This window comes from Telmatherina bonti (assembly GCF_933228915.1).
Source record: "Telmatherina bonti genome assembly, chromosome: 9".
NCBI classification, from domain to species: Eukaryota; Metazoa; Chordata; class Actinopteri; order Atheriniformes; family Telmatherinidae; genus Telmatherina; species Telmatherina bonti.
Window position 1 is genome coordinate 26,720,349 of NC_136627.1, and position 20,023 is coordinate 26,740,371.

The 20,023-nt window shown below is 40.9% G+C and overlaps 1 protein-coding gene across 1 annotated transcript; it reads left to right on the forward strand.

Annotated features, from left to right (window-relative positions):
• arhgap32a (Rho GTPase activating protein 32a) lies at positions 1 to 15,525 on the forward strand. Its single transcript, XM_079247041.1, has 19 exons — positions 1 to 59; positions 317 to 401; positions 2,960 to 3,046; positions 3,418 to 3,555; positions 3,732 to 3,824; positions 4,773 to 4,895; positions 5,046 to 5,123; positions 5,326 to 5,407; positions 5,493 to 5,642; positions 7,795 to 7,897; positions 8,753 to 8,897; positions 9,284 to 9,366; positions 9,726 to 9,833; positions 9,956 to 10,101; positions 10,193 to 10,406; positions 10,936 to 11,084; positions 11,261 to 11,335; positions 11,441 to 12,115; positions 12,293 to 15,525. Exons 1-19 carry the CDS (start codon positions 37 to 39, stop codon positions 14,569 to 14,571), a joined length of 4,836 nt encoding a protein of 1,611 aa, XP_079103167.1. The 5' UTR covers positions 1 to 36; the 3' UTR covers positions 14,572 to 15,525.
• The last annotated feature ends 4,498 nt before the right edge of the window (positions 15,526 to 20,023 follow it).

The following is a 20,023-nucleotide window of genomic DNA, read 5'->3' on the forward strand; positions in this document are numbered from 1 at the left end:
GAGCCCCTCTTGCGCTCCTGCGTAAGCACAGCCAGCATGAAGGTCAAGAACATGAAGAAGTAGGTGCTCTCAGTGACAGTGTTGCTGCTATTATAGGCTGTAAACCAGGGCTCTTATTCAGGCCACTGAAATGAGGACTTACAAAAGGATGGCTGCCGCACCGACAGATGAGTCGGCCTGCTGCATGTCAAACACTTCTCTCGCGCATAAGACCTATCTCTGTCTTCCACTTTCCCTTTCTTCCACTTTGCTCCTCTCTTTATGGTGGTGTCAGCGTGTCTCGAATGCTGATGAGTTGCTGTTCTGTGTGTTTTAGGTTAACGTTCCCCAGAGGTCATTTCCCCAGACTGGCAGAGTGTGCTCATTTCCACTACGAGACTGCTGATTTTGGCAACGTTCAGGTGAGCTCCAAAAATACTTAGCAGAGATTTACTATGTTTCATAATTGTGTCTTTGGCTCAAGTTCAGTGGCCATTTTAGTGAGTTGTGCCAGGAATGTTAAACTTCGCTGTGGCAGTGGAGTCAACATGCCCGCTGGACTTCGATGGACAGTGAGCTTTCATGATATCACTTCACCTCTTTGGCTTGGATGGCCTATTCGAGAGCTAATTCTCGGAAACTGAGAGTAGCATTCAGCCTCAAGAGAAAGAAAACATCTGTTGTAGAATTTAGCCGTAATTACACCTGGGATTAGTTTAGGTGATATGAAAGCAAAGAAATTGCTCAGAACACAAACGCATTAAGGCTACATTTAGATCTGATCTCTCCAGATGATTTATTAGCAGAACATTTTGCTCTCATTCAACCTTAGCTGTAAACTAAGGTTGAATGATTTTATAGTGATTTTGATTTCAACATCCAACAAATAATTCTGAGCGACTGGACATTTAGTAGGTTAAAGAGAAACCAGTGATAAGCAGAAGCAGTGAGGCCCAAGAGGTTCAGTCATGTGTGGAAGTGGCTGTTAGCTGCCTGGTTGAGCTCGGTGCAGTTTTGTTTGCTTACCAGCAGAGAGCATCAGTTGTCTCTGCACAGCTAGAAGCTGCCAGAGTAGCTTCACACAAAACAGTCAAAGTAGTGCGTAATACACTTCATATGGTTGATGCTATACATGCTGCATTAATGAGCCACATTGCAGATGGTTGGAGGGGGGGGGGGGGTAATCCTGAAATGCTCTAAGTTTGTTGGATTAATGTCCTGCTGCGGTTGCTATGACGGTGATAACCTTGAAAAAGCTCCAAAAGAAAACAAAAAGTGGAGCTGCAGGGATGAGAGTGAAAATTTCACAATGGATCTGAAGTGTTTGCTTCAACAGTGAGGACATGCTGCTTTGCAATGTGCTGACTCTTTGACTTAAGCTTCGGGATGATTCTTTGTTCTATGTTTCCTGACATGCACACGTCTGTCTCTGCAACCACACATTGTACTGATCCGGTCTCGTGTGTCCTGCTTGCAGAAAAGCACAGCGGCAGCAGGCAGCTTCTGTCTGCACCCTGCCTTGACTGATTCCCCTCAAGATTAGCTCCAGTCTCACCCTGAGAAGGGGCTTGAATGAGAACTGCTTTGAAATGACGAAGGGGTTGTCTATCCATCTTGCACCTCTGTATGATGGATGAGCATGTGCAACTGCGTGTGTTGGCTGAGCCCATTTACTGGCAAAACCCCCTTTGTCGCTGGAGAAAGGAGAGCGCTTAAGAAGGGGGAGGGGGAGGGTGATGGAGTACAGGAGAAGGAGGAGGGGGAAGAGACCGAAAGAGGGAAGCTGGAAGGGGGGCAAAGACACACAGAGGGATGCATCCTCGTCTCATATTTTTCTGCTTTGAATAGAGCACCGGAGTGATACAGTGATGATCCGAAGCCCTGTGAATAAATCAGTGTTTTTGCGTGAGGCGGCAGGGGACAACAAACAGGCGAGTCAGGAGCAGCATTTAAACTCTTAGCCAAGATTTGGCTTGTTGGAGAAGCTTGCTGTGGTCCAGGACTGCGGCTGCACACAAAGAGAGAGCCTCTTCCTTCATCTGCAGATGGATATGTGAGACGCCTTAGTGGGAGGTAACATGGATGGGTAGATGGCTAAGTTTGATTTGCAGATGTTTGAGAATGAATTTCTGTGCAGAAGCTGAAAGAAACATTTAAATCTTCACTGTGCTAGCATGAGAATTCAGGTCGCTGACTTCTTCATATTCATTAAGTTATTTTCTCATTCTATTAGTCTGTCCACGATTCTCCTTCATATAATCCCATCGGCCTCTTGACCTCCTTCAGCGCCTGATTTAGCTGTTTGGATTGGACTGATCTGTGAAACAAATGCTTGCAGGGAGCAGGAGCTCTTCCATCATGACTCATTCCAGAGCAATTGTTTTATTCTCTGTTCTTTGTCAGTCTAGTTTTTTCCATATTATTCTTGTGCAGCAACTAGGTCGCTGCTTGTTGTGTAACTGTGTTTCTGAGTGAGTTGCTAACAGTTATAAATAACTATTACTTCTCTTGGTTTGGATGTGTTTGAAGTCACTTCTCCAGTAATGTCTGTCAAGAAATTCCCAAACTACTGCAAACCTTTGATGTGTTTTGTAATGGGGCACATGGAGAAGGAACGTGTGTTAAACACACACACAAGCTCTTACAGCTTAGAAGCTAATGTATTATACATTTCATACTGCAGGATTAATACTGAAGTAGAGAAATCCAAGTTTGTGATAGATGAAATAGAGCAAAATAATCTTTACGGTTAGCACTGCCATGGTCAAAGAACATTAGATCCATCTTTGTTACTCCTGTTTCTCTCCACTGCTCGGTGTTAAAGTGGTTTTTACTATTTAATGAAAAAATGGGTCGGGACACTACTTTCTCCTTGTATAGATGGTAAAACACGGAGAGGTTTATGTATTATTGTCATCCATTATTTAGAATACCAATGGTTGCCTCTCTGTTTCTCCTTCCTGGTTCTTTCCCTTCATAGCTGGCCTTCACAGAGGGGCAGACTGAAGGACTGAAAGCTGGTCTGGACTCCAAGGAACTGGTCTTTCTGGTCCAGATCACGTGCCAGGTAACATGATGTTTGCATTATTGTTTTATATCAGACTTGTTTATCATCTTTTTCCTCCTTAGAGAATTCCTTTGTGTTTCTGCATCTTCCAACATTTCCTGTAAAAACAAAAAGTAAAGGCGGCCATCTTGAAAGATCTGGTCTGCTCTGACTGCATAGCAACACTGCCCAGAACCAGGGTTGAGTCAGAAAGAAATTTTTATAGATTTCCAGGAAATAAGAATCCATAAAATATGCCTGCTTATTAACTTTCCCATTATCTCAGTTATCCTAGTTGTCCCAGTCAATGTGGATAATAGCATGCAAGAGACAAGCTTGATCATATCAAAACACATCTCAGGAGGCTTAGTTTTTCACATTTTCTTTGTCAGGGTCGAAACTGGTTTGTAAAAAGATCTTACGAAGACTTCCGGGTGCTGGACAAACACCTGCACTTGTGTATCTATGACCGCCGTTACTCCCAACTCGCTGAGCTGCCACGATTCAACACACTGCAGGACACCATTGAGGTATTGTAGATCTAAGTTTCCTTTACATATCAGTATAGTATAGCATAGCATAGCATTGTATAGTAACACCTATTATGCAATTGGATATAGGTCAATTTTATATCATCCGATGATCAAGCTACCCTGCTGTGTTTGATATTACATATAATGAAAATTTTTAATTTTTTTTCCCACAGTCAGTAACCACAATGTTGGCAACCTACCTGTCCCGCTTCTCTGCCATTGCTGACAACAAAATCAATTGTGGTCCAGTTCTAACATGGATGGAGGTATCAGCTTTTCTTTGATAGTCATTTTCCAACATTAAGGCTATTTTACAAATGCTGCAGTAAATATCCTTTTCATTTAAATCAATATAAACGACTGGTAAAAATGGATGTAATTTGTCAATGAACAAACAATACATATTTAAAGAAATGTTTGCAGCTTGATAGGTTTATGCCCTTAACACCACACTAGACCTTCAAAACCCTTCACACAGCTCTGACCAGCCTGTCACCGCTGGGTGAATCTTGCTATAATTTGCTGTATAACTTATTTTTAGAAGCTGTGAATTTGATATTCCCCCACAGGCACACTGGCAGCAATGCATCAGCCAACAGGGATTATTTGCCAGAGCTTCAGAGAAGACAAACCATTGCAGTTTCTGCTCCAATGACAAAAAGCAAATGCAGTTTTTGCAGTGATTTTTTTAAAACTAGTAAAATGATGATGAGCAACTGTTACAGAGATATGCTTGTAGTGTACATTGCGAGCATGCAACAGAACATTGTAACATTTGATTTTTCTCACCGTCAGAGCATGTTGACAACAATCCAGAAATAATATTGTAGATATTCTGAAAATTTCCTCATATCCCAAATATGTGAGCTGATTAATAAGCACAGTCACACAACAGAAGCTGGGGATGTGCTGTGAGCTAACATTTTGCTCACATTTAAAGTTGTTGTTAACTTGATGAGAATGGATTCTAAATCACATTTGTGATTCATAAATATTTCAGACTGTCACACAGTCTGTAAAAAATACAAAAAAGAACTGCATTTGATAAGAATTCAAGTGGAAAAAAAACTAAAAACTAAGATCACTTCACCTGATATCATTTCTTGCTGCTACTTCCCAGCATTGGTTTTGATAAAGCGTGACCAGCACCCACGCCCAGCCTCTGCTTTCTGAGCAAAGCTGCGCCATCACGCCTTTGTTGTTTTTATTTTTAGATCGACAACAAAGGGAATCATCTGCTGGTGTCTGAAGAAGCTTCAATAAATGTCCCAGCCATCGCTGCTGCCCACGTTACCAAACGTTACACAGCTCAGGCTACGGATGAGTTAACCTTTGAGGTAACTGCTGTTATATAAGATGCATTTGTACATGCCGTCTTCCTTGGATAACTCTGTGTTCTTGTTTCTTTCTCAAGTAGTCTCAAAATGTCTCAAGCTTGTCATCTTTGGCTCAGCTGTAATCAGATCTTCTTTCCCTTGCTGATTCAGGTGGGGGACATTGTGTCAGTCATTGACATGCCTCCTAAAGAAGACACAGGCTGGTGGAGAGGGAAGCATGGCTTTCAAGTAAGTTGTTTGCTGTGGAGTGTAACAATGTAGGCCGTGAAATATCTAAATCTAAAGTCAAGTGGAAGATAAAAAACAAAAAAAACCCCAAAAAAACTCATGTTGCCTTCCTCAGACCTTTTAATATGTCTTTTAGCTGAGCAGATCATCATCTATATTTGTCCTTTCTTGTCAGATTAATCTCTTTTCATCCATTTTGCAGGTTGGTTTTTTCCCCTGTGACTGTGTTGAACTGATAAATGACAAGATTCCCCCCAGTGTTCAAAACTCGGTGCCGAAGCCAGGTACTCTTGATGGTGTCTGTCCTGGTGATTTATTTAAAACCAGCTCCCAGCAGTTTGATTTGAAGGCGTTATCTTGTCATCGCAGTGTGTAAGAAACATGGAAAACTTGTGACATTCCTGAGGTCGTTTATGAAGTCTCGGCCACCACCACAGAAACTCCGGCAACGCGGTATCCTCCGAGAGCGAGTGTTCGGCTGCGACCTCGGGGAACATCTCCACAATTCAGGACATGAAGGTAAAACTTTCCTAGATATTGTTATTTCTTACTTTCAACTGTGTAATACTTGCTGCTGGCAGTTCATATTTTACTTTGAGCTGTAAAATATCCAGTAAATCTTTGCTTCTGTTTGGATCCTTTTAGAGTTTCCCCTTTTTTTTTTTTGTCTGAAGAGTTTAAAGGTTTTTTGAGCTAACTTGAACTTTAGCAGATGTACTTATTAACATTTACCAATTCAGCATCTGTCTCTGCTCTGTCCAAGGAGTAAAAAGTGAATCTGATGTTGACTCGTTTGATATTTTTTTTTTTGGTCACGTTTTTCTCTCGTTACCTGCGATAATATCTCTTGTGCTTCTTTGTTGAATCAGTTGGTGTGTGTGGTCTAAAATTCCAAGTATGTTGATCCAAAATTCAGGCTTTAACAAACAAGATACATGTTTTATGTACATTTGGTGCTGTAGTCTAGTAAGTACTTATAGTTTAAAGACTCACTCAATATAAACATATGCGCCTTTATTTATAGCGCTGAAAAAGTGTGCCACCCTGTGTGCGACTGTGCCAGTGATGTGAGCCTGTAGAGGCTTTAAGTAGGATTACATGGTTGCAAAATTTGATCCTCCACTGTGATTAAAGGACATCATAAAGTTTTTTTCCTTTTTCTTTATAGTGTATAGTAGTTCTATAGTATTGCTATTTGACAGGTGTGTAGAGCTATGAAGCCCAAAATTCTTAACATTTCAGATTCACTGACTCCTCAGTGAATCTGCCTAAAACACCTTCTTGTAGTATAGATCAGGGATTTTCTTGGGTCCAACCATTCCAGTACAAAGTGGGCCATTCAGATATTAACACTGTACTGGTTTTGTTGATTTCACCTTTAGTTTAATTTTTATACAATAACTAGATCAGATTCTCCCATGCTTTAATGGCTAAATTTTTGTGAAATATAACACAAAAGTTATCTGAAAAATAACACAATAGAATAAGGTGAGCATAGAAATTTGTTTTAAAAAGGTGGGATTTAAAAAAAAAAAAAAGATTAAAAAAAGATGGAAATTGAATAATAAAAACTTAAGATTATATTAACTGCAGTTTATTATATTTGAATATAAAACATTTACTTACAAAATATTTACTTATTTAATAAACTTTTCATGGATTTTTTAATTAAGCGTTATTGGACATGACAGATATTCTCTGCTCATTTTCTTTGTTTGCAGGTTTCTTCGTCTAGTTATTAAGTTTTTTTTAACACACTTACTGTCACATTACCGCCACCAAGTGATGGGAAGCTACATTGCAACTGTGCTTTTTTTTGTGCCCATTTAGGTCAGTAGTTCCCAACCTATTTTCCTTCATGCAAAGACTAAAAAGTTGTCAACCCCTCGCTTCACTCAGTGCTGGAACCATACTTGTTTTATGCATTCTTAGTGACCAGACCTGTATTGGGAACCACTACTTTAGGTGGCCTCATTGTTAAGAGTAACTGGTCTACACCAGGGATCCCCCACTCCAGTCCTTAAGGCCCGCTGTTCTGCAGTGTGTTGATGTTTCCCTGCTGCAACACACCTGACTTTAATTAATAGGTCAATTACAGAGCTTGTCAGAAAGCCATTAAATTTGAATGAGGTGTGTTACAGAAGGGAAATATCTAAAACCTGCAGGAAAGTAGGCCTTGAGGACCAGGGTTTGAAATCAATCATCTAGACCAGGCATGCCCATCTCCGGTACTCGAGGGCTACAATCCTGCAGGTTTTCCAGGTATCCCTGTTCCAACACACCTGACTCAAACTAATCAGTCACAGTGCAGAACTTCATTGACTCTTGGATCCATTTATTGGAAGCTGGGTGTGTTGGAACAGGAATACATGGACCGACTTTGGGAACCCCTGATCTAGACTACTCTTGAATTAGAGTTCATTTAAAACAGATGAAGGGTGAAGTGCTGATGCAATGCACTGTACAAGAAAAAGTTTTTTTTTTTTATTTACTCACTTCATTCCCACAGTATACTACTGGATCGCCGATGGCCTGGTGGTAAAGAAAACATTTTAGAGACAATCAAAGTAAATTTTAAAATATCTAATCTCAACAAAGGAATTTTTCGCAAGATCTTCCATATTAACAAATAGCTGAATAAAAACAAGTTGTTGTCTTCTGGCTCTGTTAGTCCCACAGGTGGTTAAGAGTTGCACTGAGTTCATTGAGAAGAATGGAGTTGTGGATGGAATCTACAGACTCTCAGGGATCTCCTCCAACATTCAGAAGCTGAGGTTTGTGTTTCTTCCATATTTTAACCTGTCTCAGAACAAAGCTTTGTATCAACACTGGAACAATTGCCAAATCTATCATCTGCCTTCCAAACTTTTAAAATATATTTTTAAATAGGCTGAGTGAGGTCAGGTTGTAGAGTTGAACTGCAATGGCAAACATTTTGTGGAATTCATTGTAGCTTTATGGGCCAAGCTTATGCAATAAAAAATAATCACTGATATTCTGAAATATGTCTAAAATGTCTTAAGAGTGTACCAAAAAAACCCAAAACAAAACAAAACAAAAAAAACAGCTGTGGATGCTGTAAGTGTTATCGAGCTGCTTTTCCCAAAATCCATCAAGTACAATTTGTTTCAAGCTGTGCTACTTTGGATGGCTGTTATGGTCTTCTCATCTATTTTCTGCTTGCCAGGAGGCTTTTGTGAAACTAACTCTCATCAGTACATAAACAGAGAGACACACGAGCTGATGGGGTTTGACAACCAATCAAAAGGCTTCACTTGAAAAACTTGGCTCTCTCCACATGAAATGTTCTTTTGTCATTGGAAAAAATATGGTAGATGAAATGCTGTTGACATTTTGATGATTTTCAGAAGACTTTTTTTGCATTTAAATGCAAGATTGACTTTATAATGTTCTATTACTCTGAGCTGGAATAATATAATGGATTTTTTGCAAAAAACACCATTTTGATTGTTTTATTTTGCTGAAATTGGTTCTGCATTTCAGGTTATTATGATACAAAATGAGAAAATAGGAATCTTTCTTTCTTTTTTTTTTTGCTGACAGATGGGCAGTAGGATGGCTCCTACGTTGTTCTGTTTCTTCATCTTTTTCTCTCTGCCTCGATTTAGGCACGAGTTTGACTCTGAACAGATTCCAGACCTGAGCAAAGATGTCTTCAGACAGGATATTCATTCGGTGGGCTCCCTCTGCAAGCTGTACTTCAGAGAGCTGCCCAATCCTTTGCTCACCTACCAGCTCTACGACAGATTCTCAGTAAGGAAGCACTGGCACTGATGCTGTAAAATATGCTGGGATAAATATGTAATGGAAGCTAGCATAGTGCTGGGGTCACATATGGGTAAGAGAAACAGCTGCGGGGAATGTAATTCTTGCAACTGAGTGACAGCAAGAGAGAAAAAGGAAACTATTTCAAAATGCCAGCTCATTTTGAAGTGCTGCTCAAAATGGGGTCATTGCATTATGCCGAGCTTTCTAGGAACGATGGGACGGTCACGCTAAGACTGAATGCAGCTTAAGTGAGCTGAAACTGTGTGCCCTGAATATAAAAGGGAAAAAAGAGCAGGGATGTTAAAGCAACTCCCTCTGCTTTGATAATCAGCCTCTCAGTAATCTGTGCTTTGTTCTTTGTCTCTCCACAGGAGGCTGTTTCTGCAGCCACAGATGAAGAGAGGCTGGTCAAAATCCACAATGTCATCCAGCAGCTTCCTCCTCCACATTACAGGTCAGCTTTCAAGCGAGCTGCTGCACCCTGGTGGCCTGAAGTCGAAATGTGATTTAAAGATGCAGGTGCACCACAGTGAAAAGACATAAATGCGCTGAGCTTTGATTTTGGACTTGCTCAGTGTGAAGCTAATATGCTGTTAAATACACTTTCATGCACAACCTGATTTCTTACTGAATAAGGTTTTCTGTTAGCTTGCATATTCAGCTATTTGCTGCTCTTGTGTGAGTAGAGGAATTGGATGTTAAATCAGTTGCTACTCCAGTAGTTATGGAATTTGGTAGCTATGATGCCATCTGCTGGTAACAATGAGAATGAAAGTTATGTATCATATTTTTTTGTCTGTTCGTTTTCTTCAGGACTTTAGAGTTCCTCATGAGGCACCTCTCCCGCTTGGCCACTTTCAGCTCCATCACAAGCATGCACACAAAAAACCTTGCTATCGTTTGGGCACCGAACCTCCTCAGGTGACTGTCAAAACCTCGTTGGAGTTGCTGTTTCTTTTTGTCCCTTCAATGGTGGTGAACTGGGGCGAGTCTCAGTGCTCAAATCGGTGAAATAGGTCGCACTGTGCTCTGCTCTGTTTCAGGTCCAAACAGATAGAGTCGGCCTGTTTTAGTGGCACAGCAGCATTTATGGAAGTGCGCATTCAGTCAGTGGTGGTGGAATTCATCCTCAACAACACTGAGACTCTCTTCAGCCCAAAACTCAATGCTATTATAAGAGAAAGCACAGGTAGGTCATCCCCCATGTAAGGATTAAAGAGTGAATAGAGAAAATATGACTGGGTGTGTGCATTTTAACATTTTGCACTTCTCAATTTAAGGAAACAACACCTTATCCAGACCGAAGTCCCTGATGGTCTGCTCCCCTTCCACAAAGTTGCTGTCTTTAGAGGAAGCCCAAGCTCGCACTCAGGCACAGCTTGGTTCTCCGGCTACAACGCCCTGCCTCACCCATAGTGACTACATCGAGGTTGGTGAAGGACCTGAAGCACTCCTTGGCAAGTTCCATACAGTCATCGAGCTCCCAGTGGAGAGGTAGATTCCTGAACTGCTACAACTGCCATCCATTTTGGCTCCCATATAAATCCTCTAAAACATCAAACTCCAACCAATCACTTGTGATTGATTTTCCTCATTACAAATACTTTATAGTGTTAGTGTGATGTCAGAGGGTCTTATTTATATTCATCAACTATGCCAAAGAATAAGTACAATGAAAATTAAAACAAACATCGCTGGCTTTTATCTTATATAATTATGTAATTATAATAATTATATTAATTATAATTAACAATAATTATATTATTTTAAAAAAAAATTATAATATATTATAATTATTTAATGAAAATAATTATTCATAATATAATTGCATTATAAATAATTATATAATCATATTTATATAATATAGTTACTTGGAGGAAAGACATTTTAATTGTATAAATTTTAATTTGAATTTATCTGACGGTACAGAATAAATCATTAATCAAGTGCGAATGTTATGAAAATGTTTGCGCTGTTTATTGCTTCATGAGTGAGAGAAATCTCATATTTGTTTGTGTTTCAGCATCAAGCGGCCACCTACAAAGGCTAAAAAGTCTCCTGTGGGAAACTGGCTTTCCTTTTTTCACCTGGGCAAGTCTCACTCCGTGTCCAAACGTAAACTGAAGCGACATCCCAGCGAACCTAACGAGATAAAGAGCATAGCACTGCCAGGTCAGTTCGCCGATGCCACCATGCAGCCTGAGGACATCCAGAGTTTTTACCTCTATATTTCAGAGCTTCTTTACATACCTGAATGTGTCATTTATTCCAATGTATCTTGACATTTAGAGAAGCTGCTATTTTACAGCTGGTGAGTCATCCTTTAGAATTTGCCTAAACATTTACAGGTGGACGAGGCGATAGCGGCACATTGCGCTCTACCAAAAGTGAAGAATCTCTCACCTCCTTGCAAAATTTAGAAGGTGATTATTTATTAAATGTCATTAAGATTCATTAAATCTCACAAACACTCAAAGGAGTTAATTTAAACAAAAATATAAATATGCATCTTTCGCTTCCTATCCCAGGGGAACCTCTGAGTTTCCGTCCTCTCAGACCTCGTTCAACGAGTGAGGCCATTTCTGCCGTCAGTAGAGACAACCTACACGACATCAGAAGTAAAGATGACCTCAAGAGCCACAAAGTGACTGAGAGTCATAATGATGCTGATGGAGTCCGCCCTGCAGCATGTGTTTCCCCTCCGCACCCGGAGGATGACCTGGACCTTTTCCCGCCAGCTGCAGGCATCTCTACTTTAGACTTTGACCCCATGTCTTTTCAGTGCAGCCCACCGTCAGCAACTCCTGCACAGCAGCACGGCAGAGATGGAAGTAAGTGGAGGAGGAGTGTAGGGTGTTCCAGTGAGTCAGAGCCCATCTCCTCTCCTAACAACATCATCAGCCACTCGCACTCTCCAGATGTCAGCCCAGTTCTCGGTAAAGGCGGGAAGAAGGTGACCTCGAAGCAGCTTTCTCCCAAACTGAAGAAGAGATCATTTAAAATGCAGCCAGATGTTCAGACTGTATCTGCTTTACTGCCTTCTGTGCCATCTTCCTCTCCCCAAATGGAGAAGTGTGAAGCTCCAGTGGCAGATGGAAAAGAGGCCAGAGCATCCTTTAAGCACTGCAGCCCACTGAGCACGGCGAGTCAGGCATCGGCTACGACAGACCTCAGTCAATCTGCACAGAACCTGCCTGATCCAGGTCAGTGGTACTTACCAATAGCTTTACTCAATATTTCCTGATTTGTTTTTCTATAGTTAGTTACAGTATAATGCACTTTAGTTTCTTATGAAACTTTTGTGTCTTGTCCCATCATGTCTTACCATAGCTTTGTTTGTCCTGTCATACTGTAGCGTTGTTTGTCTTATCCCTCCCCAGGAACAGATAGACTTATGAGTTCAGTGTCTGTTCTTCCTCCTCACCCTCCCCTGACGAGTGCTGCACGCAAGTTGGCTTTGGCTCTGGTTGAATCTGCTCAAAAGGCAAGCAGTGGCTCCCAAAGAAGAAGCAATACCCCACTGCACGCTCTCCAGAGGCAGGAGGCGCCGCATGGCCACGACAGACCTCTACGGCCTTCGGCTCTCGATGTTAAAGTACCTCCTCAGGAGTATCACAGCCCTCATTTCTCCGCTGGTTCTCATTGGGAAACATCATTGCACAGCCCCATGGAGACCCATTGCTGCTCTCATCCTGTTCATTTCCTTCCTTCGCACCTCTGCTCAGAACGGCTACAGGTCACTGATGGTCAGGAAAGCATGTGCAATTTCACTCCAAATGTCAGCCCGCTTGGGTCAGGGAGCTTGGATGAGGGCAGTGCAGAGCGAAGGGACCACAGCGAGGAAAAAGAGCACAGGGAAGTAAAGCAAGAGGAGCACACTTATCAGAGTGTTGGCGTTTCGACACCCTCTCAGCCTGTCTGCTCGGCTCACAGCCCGTTAGCGTCTCCTGTGTACGCCAACACAGACTCTGTAGATGCTTTTAATTTCCGTGCTGTTCTAGCAGAGTCTTCCATGCCTGCCTCCATTGAGGAGGTTTTTCCACGTCCATTACAGACCTCCTCAGCCCATCACTATAACCCTGAAGAGGACATACCTCTGGGGATGGTTGAGGATGTCTACAGTAATCAACATCATCATCATCACCACTATCATCATCACCAGCCGATTCATGCAAGGCGAATGCCGACATCTCACTGCCCTCGGCCCAGTGCTCTGCCATTTCACCTCTCTGGCCCTAAAGGCCTGTACAGACAGTCCTCTGAGAGCCACTGCAGCTCCATGGGTTTAAGGCACCCTTTGTCCCCTCAATACAGACATTACTGTAAAGATGAGCAGCTTATCAACCGCTGGCACAGGCAACAAGGGCAATGGCAGAAGTCAGAGGACCGAGTAGTCGGGCATCCGGCCATTCGAAGGGCTCGCTCTTTCCACGCCCCTCAGATTAGTCACTATGAATTGGCAGAGACAGAAGTCCTGCCTCCTGACACCATGTTTTATGTTGAGGGTAAGACAAGCCGAGAAGCCCCCTACCAAAGGCTGATTCAGACAGGCCTTCATCCTATAAGGAAGCATTTTGAGAACACACATGCAGAATACAATTATAGTCCCTTTTCAGAAGCAAAACCAGTAGATGGCTCCCGCTATTTTATGGATCCTTGTCGGCAAAGTGGTATTCATCACAGTCAGGGTTACACTGTGCATTCCACCAGAGACAGCGGACAATCAGATTACTACGACTACTCTCCACACCGTGCCCATCCGGTGAACAGAGAGCTTTACATAGAGAGCAGAGACACTGTTGTTTATGAGGCCAGGGACGCAGAGGTTTTTGAAAGAGTCGTATATCAACCAGTTAAACAGGAAAATAAATCCAGACATAAAAACACATATCAGGCTGTGTCTCCCTGTGAGAGTCCAGTATCACCTGCTGACTCAAGAAACAGGGACATCATTCACACGAGGAGCAAGTCAGACCCAGGAAATGCTAGTCTTCTTTCCACTGACAACACAGAAAGCCTAAATTTGGTGGCTACTTCCCCAACCTCACCAAGATCCCCACAGGCAGACCCCATGGTCAGCAGACAGTGGTCTGTTCACCGCTCTGGTGCAGATTTGGGTCCACCAAGACGGATTCAGATCAGAGAGGGCTCTTCGCAGCAGCCACTGCTTCGCAAAGTCCCCTCCCTCCCTGAAAGAGGCGGCCCCACCGTCAAAAACATGGAGCACAATAACAGAAGCCATACACGGGGTCATGACCAGGATCGATTGATGATGACCAGCGCTGTCAAAAGCTACTCTGGCGCTGTGAAACCCAGCATTCTCAGGAGACCCGGGCGGTCACAGAGCACTAGAGAACATCGCCACTACTATCATTATAATAGCAAATCCCCTTTGGATCCTGAACATCTTGGATCCTTTTCCACTCAGCCCAACAGAAGGACTCAGAGCACTAAAGTCAGACCCACACAATATGACCACATGGAGGGGTATTATGCAGCACCAAAACCTAAAGCCACAAGATCCAGTAAAGCTGTGGCAGGATATTTACCTGGCCAGAGCTGCATGTCTCCCCATGGGCAGAGACTATTGTCCAAGGCTCTGGGCCATGAGGCTTTTTATCATGCTGCTCTGAGATCAGAGGCTGGGGTGTACGAGTGATTCTACAACTGCTTTTTATCCAACTTATTCCACATGGGGCCAAAGGAGAACTGCACTTTATCCTCAGCCAGACCAACAGACTGTTGTGTTGAAAGTGTATTCGTTTTAACCTTCAGGAGCTGCTACAGAATGTGTAAAATGAGGCTACTGCTTAGATTCTTGTGTCGACATCACTGGTAGTTTACACATTTCCATGGGGCTTCTGGAAAAACTGAAAGGGAACAAATGAATCGTAAAAGTAACTAAGGAGCATGTTTGAGGAAAAAGGACTGCTGACAAGTTTAGCTCAGTGTCTCAACTACATGAAAATGGATGACAAGGTAAAATGATCTGGTTTTATTATGACTTTGGAGTTTAGGAATGTGTATAAAATAACTGTTATTTTAAATGTATTATATTTGTATAAATAACACACAGCTAACACATGGCCAATGTACTGTACATTTTGTTTTCTATTCCAGTCTGCTCAGACTTCCACAAGCACTTTGGGGAATCACTGATGATGAAACACATTGTCTTAACGTGGTGTACATGGAGCCTATTGATATACAGCTAATATATTTTTCCTGTTAGAAAAGCTTGCTCTGAATTATTGTTTAATGCTGGAAAATTAAAGCACTTTTGGGGAGTGAAATGGAAGAGAACCTAACGGTTTCTAACTTTTCGTATCTTTTTCTTTTGTCATACGTTGTATAATGCAATCTCAAAATAACAAAACAGTGCTATGATTTATCTTAATTTTAAAGCTACTATGGCAAAATATGCTACATTTAAATGCAAATCAGCTCATGCAGTTAGGTGGAAAAGTGTATTTTGTATGACATTGTGGTTTTCTCAGAAAATGAGAAATTCTTTCCTCTTTACGGGGAACTTTTAACAATGTGGTGTTTTACAGAAAATATGTTTTATTCATTAAAGATGCTATTTCAAATCCAGACATTTAGGTGAGGATGTTCCGTTTAAGACATGTTAAATGAGTTATTTTAGTGACAATGAAAAATAAAGATATATTATCAGCAATCACAGTTTGTTGAATCTTATGTTATTGGTGTTTTTGGGACTTTAGCAGACTCCATGACAACCGCTGCAGCTCTCATATGACTGACGGGGAAGAAAATAAAATTGATGCACTCGTCTATAAACACTTAAAAAAAAAAAAAAAAAAATTTTTAATTGAATTTAAATAAGGAAAAAGTCCAGCACAGTCTATTAGTTGAGGGTTCGTATTTTGATTAAAGCTGTTCTGCACTTCTTTGACGATATCAGCAATTTGGTGGCAGCATGTGTTTCACTGGGCTCAAAGAGTTGAAATGGCCACAACTACACAGCTTTACTACCTTATTTTTCTTTTACTTCAGCATATTGTACAAGACACAGTGGGCTGATTTGGTTTGGACCATTCCAATAAATTTATCAAAGATGCAGACAAATGGCCAGATTCTGACACTATGCCATAACAACAAAATATTTAAATGTGTAAATCATTAATAATAATCAGTAATAAAAAACAACATTAATTGGAATATCAAGAATAAAAGAACTTGCATCTGGGCTAACATGCAACTGTTTTTTAGTTACACAGTTTAGTTGTGTCAATATAGCCCACTAACCATTAGCTGGAAGTCTTAAAAGTACTTTAAGTCAAACATTTATCAACAAAGTAATGAAAAAATAACATTAGTCTGTCACATCCAGTCGTTTACTGTTAACTGACTGATACTTCTCAGTTAAACTGAGGAATTGTGTTTTAATAAGGATAAATTGGAGTTCTGGTTTGTCTAAAGAGCCCTGCTTACATAACGGGATACTGGCATGATATAAAATGAATAAGGGAGCGAGAGCAGCATAGTGCACTTGCACAAAAGGTCTTTACATTTTTGTTTCGTCCTTTTTTTACTGCAAATTTTCATTTCCTAGTTTGTATTGGATTTTAGCTAAACCTGAACATAACAGACAGGTATATTTGTTTTGACACAGACAACTATATTACAGAAATTATTTCAAATTTTCCCCATCTCTTTTCCCACACCTTCAAATAGGAGAAAATTAGCACATGAATGATTGTGAATGAATAGTGATTATTATTAAAAGCAGCCGCTGTGTCACAAAGACAGAATAGTCCTGATTTAAAAGCGATAAACATGTTATTGTCATATTTCAGGACCCTGAAAGGAAACCTTGGATAAATACAGCAGCCAAAATTCTTTAAAGCTTTTCATGATGCCTCTGTAGCTTTCGTCCACGTTAATCATGAGAATGTCTCAATGGAAGGTTTATAGAACTCTTGTTTTTCCTGTCACACAGTTTAAATGTAATATGCCGCCTGTTTCTGCTGTTTTTTATGTGTGTGAAAAAGTCTGACAAACGTTGTGACTAATGTTGGTTCTAGTATTTATCTGGAATTGTTTTACAGTGTAGTTACTGCATTATTTTGACATTCACAGAAATTTAGGCACGTTTGAAATAGTGTCAGAAATAGAGAAAGGGTTTTTCATCAAATCATTTTTCCCTGTCCTTTCGATGTTCAATAAGATTCAGATCATTACAAAACCACAGAGCCTTTGGATTATAATTTGTTCAGTCACTTCTGCCAATTATATATATAAAGCTAGGATGCTAATTCCTAAATTTAGTGGATTGTGAAAATCTGTTCCTTTTAGAGCATTTTGGTCCCAGTATGTCTGAGTATATCCTGACTTGTGTTGATGCTACCAAAAATAGCAGCGTTGAAAGAATCACAGTGGTTTCCAGTTCACAAGATGACATAAGGCTGCTGCTGAGAGTCGGGAGCAGGTACAGTGCTTAATGTCGCTGAACCTCCCACTCGTTCTCCTAATGCTGCATCTTATATGTTAATATCCATTTATTCAACTGGGATCACTTTAAATATAACCAGCACTGAACTGGTCTTGATTTAGTCTGAATATCAATGAGTTTTTGAGATGAATAGATAATTTGTATTCATCATTGACTATAGCCAGTGCACAGAACAATAAAGTGGGCCATTATTAATGATATTTTGGGAAATAAAACTAATTTCACTGTTTATTCACATGAAGGGATTTGATTTCAACCAGTCATGGATGACCGGGTAACATCCTCTCAAATTGTTTGTTTTCTATTTTTGTGTTTTGGTTCTGTGCTGGAAAAGTCAAAATACAGGCATTCCCTCAGTTTTTGGCGTAGCCTACATGCAGCTTCACAGAGGCCGCCTCTGCCTGCTCACCAGGTGGCACTGCAACACCATAACACACAAATTGCCTTCCGCCACCAGGGTAGCTCACAGACTTTGCCTTCTTGGCATCCTAAATCTATTTCAGAAATACTGCGAAGCATCACAAACATTTTAATATTTGTGTTGGTTTTGAACATTTGGGGGAATTTAGCATGAAATAAATAAATAAATGAATGAATAAATAAATAAATAAGACCCCAGCTAGATTTAATGATGAAATATGAAAACCAGGTTTGTTCAGGGTGACACAGACAATTTAAATGGCTTTGGCTGTAGATGACAGCCTCTGAAAGCAAGTATGATGTTATTTGTCAAATACTGTAAGTTTCTACCCTCAAAGCGCATTCAATCATGGTTTAAAGGCAGCTGAGTGGTTGGGAGGATAATCAGAGGGAATCAGCCAAGGTTGTCTAAAGTACCGAGGGAATTGTTGCTTTGTTAGAAATTATTAAAGTGCCCCCTCCCCCAGATCAAAACAGCTTCCCATTCACAGCTGACTGAAAGGCTTGGTCTGTGGCAAAAACCATTAAGAGAGCCTGTGGGCTCAAAGCAATGTCTTCTGGCAGCTCTGCATTGCTGCTGGAGCAGCGAGCCATTGTTTATTCATCGGCACATTGGCATTCAAAGTGCATCCTCACTGTTCTCTCTCATAACCAACAAGTTGCAATTTTTATGCATGTGAAGGTTGAAGGCAAATTATGGGAGACTGGACCTGAGGAAAGAGAACGGCCTCTAGCAAAATGGTTTACGTTGAGAGCAATCCTTCTCTATAGGCTACAGAATTTGCTGGATCACAAAAGATATGCATGTATTATTCAGCTTTCAAGAGAAAGGATTGTTGCCCTGCTCGATAGTCTTCTGCCTTTTCGACATTGTAATACGTTTGAGACATGCCACCTTTCTTATTTTTCAGTAGGGGACAAATGAAATGAGTGTGGGTGGGGAAAAACACCCTCTGGTATCCCCTCTGTAGCTTTTTACCTCCTTGCACTGCAGTGGAGATTTAAAGAGAGAAACGCTTGAGAAGTCATCACATGAGTATGTCTCAATGTGTCCAAAGTGGAAGAAATTTAGAGCAAGTTGTGGTTCAAATGCAACGAAGGGGAACTTTTTACCTGCGTGAAAGATTATTCCGCAACATCTGGTGTTGTCCAGATGCAGAGATAAGATGTGTGAGGCATGTGCTGTCAAACACCAGCAGTGCAAGGTGAGAGGACTGTCACCTCTCCAGGGGTAGGTGATGGGCAGGATAATTGTTGCCCAACACATGCAGAGCTTACTCTTGAGAGCCGAACAGAAATTGTGCATTATGGCTCTATAATTCTGGATGATCAATTCACAATCCTTCATGTTTGTGACTGTGACAGCAAGTCTGCAGATCTATTAGTAATATAGCACATGGCAGTAGCTGTGTTTCTCTGGTTCCCAGCACTTTAGTGGCTCCATAAAGAAGCACTTTTGGTTGTTCATTGCAGCGTAATGTTCCATTACAAAACATTATGAATGTAGACTTCCTCATTGTTTCTTTGATGGATCTTGACTGTGAAGTGCGGAGCATATTTAAAGAGTAAGATGGTGCTGTAGAAGCTTCTCCTTCTAAAATATTTCTTTAGAAAGATGAATCCTGCTGGGCCCTATTTTGGAATTCACGTCAATCTAAATATGGGTTGATTTTTTTTTTCTTTTATCTAGTGAATATGTATAAGAAAATGCTGTCTTTTAAAATGCTGCCACTGCAGTGTGTGAAATTGCCTGAAATTGTACCTAAAAAAAAAGAGGTATTTTTGTGAGCACTTAAAGCAGCACTTCAGCTCATTACACATTAAAACATCAATGTCAGATGCTTTCTTTTGTTCATGTGACAGTGGAGAAGTTGAATCTGCACTTTGGCTTGATGCCACATTGTCTTCGGTGGTAAGAGCTCACTGATGAGTCTTACAAGAGCTAAACAATAAGATGTTGTTTTGCACTTTTAGGTACATTCTTTTTGTACCATTTCAGCCTTTCACTGATTATGCAGTTTGGGGAAGCTGCTGTCCTCTTTGCTTCAATCAACATAGTATTTTGCAGTTTGTGTACTTTGCTTGTAAAATACAGTGTAGTGCTACTGATAAGAAAAAAGTTCTTGGAGATCATTGGTATCTTACTTCATTACACAGTTCACATGACAATGGATTCCCATTTAATTAAAGCAACCAAAAGAATCTGCAGATAACC

Excerpts from the sequence above, each read along its gene's own strand:
- arhgap32a (XM_079247041.1), top strand. The coding sequence starts at position 37 with ATGAAGGTCAAGAACATGAAGAA. Across the intron at positions 60-316 it reads AAGGTCAAGAACATGAAGAA|GTTAACGTTCCCCAGAGGTC; the intron begins GTAGGTGCTCTC and ends TGTGTGTTTTAG. Across the intron at positions 10,407-10,935 it reads ATCGAGCTCCCAGTGGAGAG|CATCAAGCGGCCACCTACAA; the intron begins GTAGATTCCTGA and ends TTTGTGTTTCAG.